Here is an 11,047-nt window from a genome sequence, read left to right as displayed (position 1 = left end):
TCCCATACAGCGGCAAAGATCGAGGGACACAAGAACTGGATCCATCACTCTCGACTGAAGGAAGTAGCCGCCCCCTCGTCAGCAGAACAGTGAACCGTCCAACCTGCTGACTCCTCATCTAGTGACGATCTCGGGCTAAAGCTACTGTTTAAAAGACACAAATAGCGGGCACCTTAACGCTAAAATGGGCTCACCCAGGTACTAAAAACCCTGGGTTGGGAAGACTCTGGTAATAATTAATTGGGTAACATTGTTATTCTCTGTATTGTTATTTCCAAACTGTGCATATCGGGAGCATAACTCCTTTGTTTCGCTTGCGCACCACGTTGCTACTTTAACAAACCAGACTGATTGCTGGTTATGTGCTCCAACTCCACTGTCCCCCAAAACGGGAATGCCCCTTGACACGCTGCCCCTGACCCTAACAGAATTAGCCGCCACCAAAGAGCAGGAAAGAACGGACTCGCCGTTCTGGAACAAGACCTCTTTACAGCAAGCCACCTATCAGGACCAGGAGTATTCAGTTGCAGTACTCACTAAGGGAGTATTATGTTTTACCCAAAACCAATCTGATCACTATGGGCGTCCTGTGGGAAAAAGCTCCTATGTTATTACACAGTGGGCTGATGGATATTGGATAAAGACCAAAAGGGGAGGCCAGCAGTGTGGGTGTAATAGTTCCTCCCCTTTTAGGAAAACTCTTACAAATAATCTTACCACAAAAGAAAGGTTTGGAAATATAACTTGGCGTCCAGTTAATATCTCCAATGTAGCAAGCCAATGGTGGGTTTGTAGTGGTCCCTATGGCGAGTGTAATTTAAATGGCACAATTAGAAACGCTCCCACTTGTACCCAATCAGGAGGATGGGATGCCCCCTTAGGGGCATATGAATTGTTTGAAAAAGCAACCAAAGCAGCTTTAAATATCCCAGGAATCCCCTTAAGAAACAGTCCTTACTGGGCCCTACAGGGTCACTATTTTGTATGTGGCCGAAAGGCTTACAAGGTGCTGCTAGCCAACTGGACAGGTAGCTGTTTTATATCTCATGGAGCTCCTCATTTGTCGATAACTGCCACACTGCCCAACGGAAAGATTAGAAATGCCTGAGATACCTCTGTTGAGTCATGAGAAAAGTCCCTGCAGCGACTGACTATGGCATTGGAGGGCAATATAAAGAATTCCCTCACAACCTAGACGCTTGTAGGGTGCTCTGTACTGGGAATAGCGCCACTGTTTACCGGGCCAGCCATGGCACGCATAGGCCGCTATACTGTAAGGCTGCAAATGGTGCTTGAGAAAGTGGCCTTAGAGTTAGAGGACTCGGTTAGTGATTTAGGGTCAGCAGTAAAAACATTAAATAAAGAGGTACAGAAGCTCAGGACCTTTTTCCTCCAAAACAGGCTGGCTTTGGACTATCTCTTGGCATCCCAGGGAGGGGTTTGTGCCCTCATCGGGCCCCGATGTTGTGTATATGTAAATGATAGCAATTATGAGATCTATGAAAAGGTGGTACAGGCTGAGGCCCATGCCCGAGCCGGAGCACAGGTTGCCTATACTGCCCCAGACAGCGATTGGTTGCAAACCTTGTTTTCAGGCTGGGGTTTGTCGTTTTGGCTTGGTGGTTTATTTAGGCTGTTATTGAAACTTCTCTTTCCTGTATTGCTTGTATTAATGGTATTATGCTGTGCAGTGTCATGTGTCAGGGCTCTTTTGCAAAAGTTAATAAGTCATTCTCTTCAGGGTTATCACAAAGTGCTTATGCAAAGTCCTATTGTAAAGAAATAAGTAGCCCAAGTGAGAAAACTCGGAGCCAAGGCTGTTGAGTGTTCTCAAAGGAGAGAGTTGTTGGGGACACTGGGGCACGGCCACTAGGTAACTCGAGGGGATGGAAGACCACGAGTGTCGATGAAGCCCCATCGCACTAGGCCCAAGTGTCCTTGGCCCCCCCAGCCTGGAGGCACTCACAGCAATTATGCTGAGGATCTGCAACAATATGTTGCAGAGTCAGACTGCCTGAAACTAAACAAGGCCAAACAGGGCAGATATGGAAGAACAATGCTGAATAAAGCAGCTTTATGTATGATTTAACAGCTGGTACAGAGAACAAGGGAACTAGCTGGTAACTGGATTGGCTGGCTAGATGGATACTTAGGGCAGCTTGCTATTGGATAAGTATGTTGAAGAAAGGATGTATAAAAGCCTGTGTAACTTCCTGCTCTGTGTGCAGGATTTGAGATTCTAATCTCCCTGTACCTTCTTTGAAGCTTCAAATAAACTTTTCTGCTTCTCCACCCCGTTGTGATTATTGGGTGAAGCACACCGGGTAGCCAACCCTCCCCCCCCCCGCTCTTGCTCGCCTCTGGGACTGGGTGCCGGCAACAGCCCTACCAAATTCACATCTACTTTGGTCAATTTCATGGTCATAGGATTTTAAAAATTGTAAATGTCATGATTTCAGCTCTTTAAATCTGAAATTTCAAGGTGTTTGTAATTATAGGGATCCTGACCCAAAAAGGAGTTTGGGGGGGGGGGTAGTCGCAAGGTTATTGTGTGTGTGTGGCGGGGGAAGGTGGTGGTTGCGGTACTGCTATCCTTACTTCTGCGCTGCTGCTGGCAGGGGCGCTACCTTTAGAGTTGGGCAGCTGGAGAACGGCGGCTGCTGGCAGGGAGCCCAGTTCTGAAGGCAGAGCCAGCAGCAGCGCAGACGTAAGGATGGCGTGGAACGGTATTGCCACCTCTACTTCTGTGCTGCTGTAGAGCTCAGTCAGCAGCTGCCATTTTACGGCCGCCCAGCTCTGACGGCAGCAGTAAGGGCGGCATGGTATGGTATAACCACTGTTACATCTGTGCTGCTGGTGGCAGGGCACTGCCTTTGGAGCTCGGTGTCTGGTCAATAGTTGCCACTCTCCAGCAGCCCAGCTCTGATGGTAGCACAGAAGTAAGGGTGGCAATACCACAACCCCCTCTCAAATAACCGTGCGATCCACCTGCAACTCCCTTTTGAGTCAGGACCCCCAGTTTGAGAAATGCTGGTCTGCACCATGAAATCTGTACAGTATAGGGTAAAAGCACACAAAAGATCAAATTTCACAGAGGCGGACCAGCTTTCACAGTCTGTGATGCGTTTTTCTTGGCTGTGAAGTTGGTAGGTCCCGAGTTACAAGCTTTTACTTTTTGAATTTCACCATATACTATTGTTGAATAATTATTGGCTGACACCTACAACTTATATTGATACATATAAAATACACATAGCTAGTATCCACTGAAAGTATTAAAAAGAAAAAAATCAAAGGCAGCCCAGCCAAGATCTGTTGAGGAGCACTGCCCACCGACAGCGCCAAACGACCAAGCACAGCATGGAGCAGCAGAGGGCGCTGTGCAGAGAAGAAAGCGAATCAAGCGCTGGTACGAGCCCAAGAAGGAGCCTGCGACGTTACGCACCGAACCCTGCCTAAAGTTTGGCGCGGCTCTGAGCGCTCAGCGCAGGAATGCGGCTCTTTATAGTCCTGGGCAAGGGGAGGGAATAAGGGAGGAGCCGGGCAGCTCTGGGCTGGCTTCAGTGCGGTTGCTGCTGGCTTTACGGTTCCAGCCATAGCTGGCTCAAGCAGCGATACCAGAAGTGGCTTGTGCGCTGCCGCTGCAGGACGAGCTGATCGGAGCGCCCGGCCCAGCGGCAGGGCAGCCAGTCCGCCGGAGGGAGCCGCGCCGGCGGTGCGAGGCGAAGGAGGAGCGTCTGCCCGGGGAGGAGTGGGCGAAGAAGTGCAGTGACTGCGGGGAGAGGCTGTGCCCCGTGCCCGGCTGCCAGCAGAGCCGCTCGCCAGGTGGTCGCTTCCCTGCAGGTGAAGCCAGCCCAGCCCAGCGCGCGGGGGAAGGGGCGCGCAATGGTGCCCTTGGCAGGCACCGGGCGAGACTGCGCTGCCCTCCCCGCTCAGCGAGACCTCGGCAGCTGCTAAGCGGGGACCGTCTCTGCTTTCCCCGCCCAGCAGCGAGCTGCAGGAGCCTCTGGCGGCGAGGGGCAGGGCGAGCCCGGCGGGCGGCGAAGCATGGCATCTGCTTAGCTCCGGCGAGCGGCACCAGCAGAGCCGGGGACGCGGCGCGGGGCTCCGCAGGGATGAGCGACAGCAGCGAGGGGATCAGCTTCTCGGTGCCCAGCCCGCCGAGCGGCGGCTGCCTGCACCAGGAAGGGCTCGGCGGGGTCAGCCGGAGAGCGCCGGGGGCCGACGGGGGCGCCCGGAGCCTCCTCCCCGCCCCGGCCTCGCCGCCAGCCGGCACCTACTGGAACGAGGACAGCAGCGCTGCCTGCCCCGCGGCGGGGACTGGAGCCCGGGCTAAGGGCGGCGGCACCAGGAGGACCACGGTGACCTACGTGATCAACGAGGAGAGCCAGGGGCTCCTGGTGGCGGCGGAGAGCGGGGCCCTGCAGAGCCTGCGGGAGGCGTGCGAGGCGGTCGGGGCCTCCCTCGAGACCTTGCACTTCGCCAAGCTGGACTTCGGGGAGACCACGGTGCTGGACCGCTTCTACAACGCAGGTGAGCGGCGGCAGCGCCGGCCTCTGCCCCATCGCCTCTCGCTCTTCTTCCTGCCCCTGCCTCGCTCGCTTCCCCCTTCTCTCTCTGTTGTTCCCCTGGGCAGCAGCCCGCTCGGGGAGCCGCAGCTCTCGCCCCTCAGCCAGAGCGTGGCCCTAGTTCTCTGCCTCCTGTGGGAGCCACCGCTCTTTCAAAGAGCTAGGCAGTGGTGGGGTGTTTTTGTCACCTACCTGATTCCCTGTTTTCCTGGGTGTGACGTTGTGGGGTGCAATCCAGACCAGCGAGGGGCTGTGTCACCCCTGCGCTGGGTCTGACCGGAGTTATTAGCTAACACACCACATGCGGTCCATATCGGACATAAGTTTGATCCAACTGGTGTAATGTGTCACTTACTACCTCTAGCACTCATTTCACGTTTTCTTCAGTGGAGTCAACTCACTTCAATGGCATTTTATTGGGATGACCTGCTATACAAACCTTACCACAGAGTAGGCAAAAGACAGACTCCCCACATGTGATCGATAGGGGTAGATGCAGCCCGTTCAGATTGGGGTTACACACTGTGTTTGAGGTTCTATTTCCTGGACCATCCCTCATCCCTGGCCACTGCTGATCTGGTGGCAGGTTGCTATGTAGCACAATGCCATCTCTTCCCCTTCCTCACAGGATCAGGCCCAGTTTTTCCTATCAGATGTTTTCTGTGATTCTTGACAGTTTGAGGAAATACCTTTCTCACACTTCCTGGTCGTTGGGACACTGGAGTGGAAAGTGTGTCACTGTCTCACTCTCTGCCACATTAGCTGGTTAGTGGCTCCTCTCCTTTCAGTCAGTGACCCCCAATTTTCTCCTTTAGTAATTGATTCTGTATTAGGTGAGAGGCTGCCTGAGTTTTGCATACTCTGCTGGGGTGAAGTCAACAGGGCTCTGGATGGGAATAAGGGTCCACTTGATGTAACTATATGATCAGGGCCTTAAGTAGTTTTTTAAATTTTACAAAGCTTTTCTTTCTTGGTGTTTTTATTCTTTTTTTGAGCTATCATGTGGCAGTGTAGTTTAAAACAGATTCCTGGACACGTTTGTGGTTTGTTCCATGTCTTGACAGAGAGATTATCTCTTGGACCACCATCTCTTCCATTGGTGCTTAAATAATATCCCACAGGCAACTACATTGTTTACATGGAAAAAAAATTAGCTAAAATACAATAGTTTCCTTTAATGTGATTTGGGGGAAAAGAAGGAGGAACTAATAATATTAAACTCTCCACGAACCACCAAGTAGTGCTCTTTGCAGCACTGGTTGTTTACAGAGCACATTTTGGGAACCACCAATTTAAAATGTCCATATAGTGTGTTCTGACTGTTTTCCCCGCTACTGTACCAGGTCATACTGGGCCTGATTTTCAAAGATGTTGAGCTCTTGCAGTTCCCATTTTCTAAAGCTGGAGCTCAGAACTTTTGAAAATTAGGTCCAGTGTGAATATTTCAACAATTCCTTTGTGTTGACCCAAAATTTGGGATAGTCTTTATATTTGTATGCTTGGAAGTGTATACATTATTTATCAATTGCATAAAATATTCGTGACAGATGGGATTAAACAGAACTACGTATGTAGAGTAAAACAGTTGCCAAGAAAGTCTGTGAACTCTGTGCTCTACCATGATTTACATATAGTCACAGTAGCAAATTTGAAACTATTTGACTTGCTGGCAATGTGTACAGTAAACTATCTGCTACAGTCAGTCCGGCTCCACTGGCAAAAAAGATTTGCATATACAAGGCCATCAAGAGCTTCTTGTGGTCAAATAGGTAAGGTAAATAAGGGAGGAATAGCAATGGCTATCAGAGTCCTAAAGACTTTATAGAACCAGAACGATCATATTAAATATTCTTTTCCTCTTATTTTACAAAAGGAGGGAGCAGTCTGACTGCGAGAGAATTTGGAACTAAGTTTTGACAACGTCTGTATGTGTTTGGAACACATTAGCTAAAACGTTTACAATAACTTTTTTTTTCTTTTTTTTAACCAATGCAGTAACAACAGGTATCAGTAATCCCCTCTGCTTCTGCAAGTAGAGGTAAGATGGTACCTGCATATCCTGGCTGGATGGTGTGCCACTTCCACTGCATGCTCCTTACACATACATGCACATGCACATACATCGGTCCTTTGCAAGCCCCGCCACACAGGTTTTGGTGGGTTGAGGCAGGGCCTGCAGTAACTCGTGTGGCCTCCACTCCATCCTGTGGAACCTGGTCTTGATGGGAGCTCAGAGACCGTGGCAGTTGGCTGCCAGAAGAGTTGTGGTGTCAAATGGCAGTAGGGAGGCAAAAAGGTCCCAAAACCTGTAGTGCCATAGTCTATGTGGAGACCAAAACACCCTGCTACACTGGAGTGGGTAAAACCTTGGAGCTGCCACTCAGTTTCTCAGCATATTCCCTTGTAGGACTATCAATAGATTCCCGTATTTATGGTTATAGAATGATAAATTCACTTTCCCTTCAGCCTCATGTGCCTGCATCAGGTTTTCAAATTCAGATTGTATTAGGTTTGGCATCAGAATTTCAGGATAGAAACTCTTGTGATGGGAGATCAGACTTGAAAGTGAGCTCCTTTAGTTCTGGCAGTTGGAACTCTGGCATATAATAGCATAATTGCACACTTAGGTAATGCATTTTTTGCTTACTTATTTCAATGGCTTTTGAACAAAGCTGTGTAAATGTAAAAACCTTGCTTTTCTTTCATTGCCATACTTTATATTAATCAAAGTACTGTGAAATGTACCATGTCATTCTGCTTCTGTATGGCAGCAAAAGCCAAATACTGTATTGTCCATAGTGCATGCATCTCTCACCTAATTTATTTTTAGAATATAGCTAAAAAAAAATCTTAGGTTTGCTAACTAATTCAGTTAGTAGGTGTCTGCTATCTAGACATACTTATGAAAGATAGGAATGGGAAACCCCATAAGTGAGGCCCTGGGTAATGCTCTGCTCAGATGCCCATCCTCCCAACCCCATGGAATGATGTGTCTGAACTTTTCTGGAGTACACCATCTTATGTATCAGCCTCGGGTTGCAAGGTTTCTGATAATTTGAAGCTGCAACAATCACTAGCTTTTGGGAAGGCTCTTGGGGCTTTTACTTTTCTCACTGAAAATCTCCTAGCTTCTGCCAAGGGAAGGAAATATTTCTGTCATTGTATGCCTCCTTCAGGGCCTCTGGGTTACTGCCAAGGGAGGTGTCTTTACCTTTCTTGACCTTATCTAGCCCTATTACTATGAGACTTCCTTTCTTCCTGAAGAATTCCAGCTGCAGCTTGCTGCTCTTATAGCTTTTCCAATTAGCATGAAATTGACATGATTATTGACAATTTCATTGACTTTTGCATGGTATAGAATAGCAGCCAGGAAACTGACTGTCTTTATTAATTTCACTCTGCTACCCTTTGGCAAAACCAGCAAGGGCACAGGAGCATTCTGTCTGGGGACAGGAAGAGAAGATGTCAACTATTTGACTTGAAAGATTACCTTTGCAACGATAACGGGTAGCAATGTGTTTGCCTTGTACACCATTGACATTATCTAACTAGTCAACAATTAATGAAGCTTAATTCATTGCAATTACTGAATAGGCCTAAAATTCTGTCAGAATTAAAATGAAGAAGTAACAAAAGGAAGCTGTTGAATAATTCAGGCATGAAATTTAGGTTTAGTGTAAAAGATTTTTTATTAATTCTAGTTGGTCAAATCCTGATTTCACTGAAGTCAACAGGAGTTTTGTTATTGGCTTCAGTGGGGCTAGGATTTGGCCCTATACAAATACAAATGTTTTCTTCATTTTTCTCCAGCTTCCAATTTAAATGATATATTTTGGAGAATTAAACATTTCACTGTGTTAAACCTAGTGACAGCAGCATTGAGCTGGTGTGCATGAGAACATAATCAGACTATCTTCATTGTCTGAAAGAAGGGAATAAACATGGAATGAAGCAATGTAAATAAGGGGAATGAAAGGCAGGAGGACTCAGGACAAAAATGAATTAGACTTAAAATTATGTGATGTTCATGTGGGACTGTGTTCTTTGTATTTAAAGGGATACTATCAACTTAAATTTGGCCTAAAATATAGTAGTGCTTGAAACCTACACCTTGCACCACTATGAATTTGAAAATGAAACCGTTTTAACTGATTTTTTTCATTGTTCAAGCTGAGAAAGGGGCAAAGAGCATACCCACATAGTGACAAGTAAGATGTTTTCAATTCACCCCCTCCCACACTTTTTCATAATCTAAGGTGCTATTGTAATCATAGAATTGTAAGACTGGAAGGGACCTCGAGAGGTCGTCTAGTCCAATCCCCTGCACTCATGGCAGGACTAAGTATTATCTAGACCATCCCTGATAGGGGTTTGTCTAACCTGCTCTGAAAAATCTCCAATGATGGAGATTCCACAACCTTCCTAGGCAATTTATTCCAGTGCTTAACCACCCTGATAGTTAGAAAATTTTTCCTAATGTCCAACCTAAACCACCCTTGCTGCAATTTAAGGCCATTGCTTCTTGTCCTATCCTTAGAGGTTAAGAAGAACAATTTTTCTCCCTCCTCCTTGTAACAATTTTATATATACTTGAAAACTGTTATCATGTCCCCTCTCAGTCTTCTCTTCTCCAGACTAAACAAACCCAATATTTTCAATCTTCCCTCAGAGGTCATTTTTTCTGGACCTTTAATCATTTTTGTTGCTCTTCTCTGGACTTCCTCCAATTTGTCCACATCTTTCCTGAAATGTGGTTCCCAGAACTGGACACAATACTCCTGTTGAAGCCTAATCAGTGTGGAGTAGAGGGAAGAATTACTTCTCACTTCTTGCTTATATACTTCTGCTGATACATCCCAGAATGATGTTTGCTTTTCTTGCAACGGTGTTACACTGTTGACTCAGACTTAGCTTGGGATCCACTATGACCCCAGATCCCTTTCCGTAGTACTCCTTCCTAGGCAGTCATTTTCCATTTTGTATGTGTGCGACTGATTGTTCCTTCCTAAGTGGAGTACTTTGCATTTGTCCTTATTGAATTTCACTCTGTTTACTTCAGACCATTTCTCCAGTTTGTGCAGATAGTTTTGAATTTTAATCCTATCATCCAAAGCACTTGCATCCCCTCCCACTTTGGTATCGTCTGCAAACTTTGAGTGTTCTCTCTATGCCATTATCTAAATCATTGATGAAGATATTGAACAGAACCAGGCTCGCTACTGATCCCTGCAGAACCCCATTCGATATGCCCATCCAGCTTGACTGTGAACCACTGATATAAGTGCTCCCAGGGAAGTGTTTTCCAACCATTTATGCACCCACCTTATAGTAGCTCCATCTAGGTTGTGTTTCCTTAGTTTGGTTATATAATGTAGGTTAAGAAACTTGTATGTAATATATGTAAAGAAACTTGCTTACATCATGGTTTTTAATTTTGAGAGAGTCCCTTTAAAATATATAACGTATGAAAATGGTGCAATCTGACAGAGAGGACTGCACAGAAAACAACCTATTGGAGTCAACGGGCCAGTTATGTGAATAAGGAAGAAGTCACCTGTGTCAGTAAGGACTAAGAGCCAGATCCTCAAAGGTATTTAGGTTCCTAACTCCCAATGAAAGTTAATAACTGAATACCTTTGAGGATTTTTGCCTGATTGTCTGAGTAGAGATTTGGAAGATAAGGCCTCTAATCGTTTTGGGGAGTAATACTCCTCACAGATAATGTGCTACATAAAAATCAACTGTAATTTCAAGCAGGAGATTTTATTTAGGGTAACACTGTTTCTTTTTCTTAATGCGTTATCTCGGCCTTTTAGAATAGTTTGAATTTTAGGTGATCTCTGATGTAGTTTCACTTCTGCACTTTCGCTTATCGCCCCCCTTTGAGAACCTGGAGGAATGTTAAGTAGCATCCAGTGTCAGAAGTAAACACCAGTCATCAGCACTACATGTACAATAGCCCTTTTACTCAGCCTTGTTCTGCCATCTTTGCCTAGCATTCTGCTGAAGTTGGTAAGTGCTGGGACGCTAGCATTGTCTACACCCAACAAGTGAGTTTTAATTGCATATACCTGGAGCACTCAAGCAGTAGTTAACTGGTCTGCTTCAGCATTCCTCCCTACTCAGGCTAAGTTCCTTTTTATTTTAACAGAAGCTGAGTAATGAGTGCCAAATCAGCCTGTAAAATGAGTATTTGGGAACAGTAAGTAGTATTGAGGTTACCATTTTCCTCATATTTCCCCCCCCCCATCAGATTTTAAAGTCAGAAGGGACATTATTATAATCTAGTCTGACCTCCTGCAAAACACAGACATACTGTGATGTGTATTTGAACTAATACCTGGGAGTGAGTAGCTGAAATTTTGGATTCAGTTTGTCAAGAAAAACCACAGTCAAACTAGATTAAAGCAGTGTTGCATTACTGTAGTTGAGTTACAGCAAGTTCTCTTCATGCAGCTTAATTGCCAAGCAGTGCAGAA

General features: G+C 46.3%; 1 protein-coding gene across 3 annotated transcripts in view; it reads left to right on the top strand.

The window, feature by feature from the left end:
* The first annotated feature begins 3,591 nt into the window (after positions 1-3,591).
* Positions 3,592-11,047, top strand: part of MAP3K5 (mitogen-activated protein kinase kinase kinase 5) — a 161,393-nt gene continuing 153,937 nt past the window's right edge. For all 3 annotated transcript variants that reach the window (XM_077813098.1, XM_077813103.1, XM_077813102.1), the window contains exon 1: positions 3,592-4,533. In XM_077813098.1, the coding sequence (XP_077669224.1) occupies positions 4,116-4,533 (418 nt within the window). In that variant the 5' untranslated portion in view covers positions 3,592-4,115. The remainder of the gene's footprint in view (positions 4,534-11,047) is intronic.

Source organism: Eretmochelys imbricata, chromosome 3, assembly GCF_965152235.1.
Source record: "Eretmochelys imbricata isolate rEreImb1 chromosome 3, rEreImb1.hap1, whole genome shotgun sequence".
Taxonomy (NCBI): Eukaryota; Metazoa; Chordata; order Testudines; family Cheloniidae; genus Eretmochelys; species Eretmochelys imbricata.
Note: the sequence above shows the minus strand (reverse complement) of the source record. Positions and strands in the feature narration are given on the sequence as shown.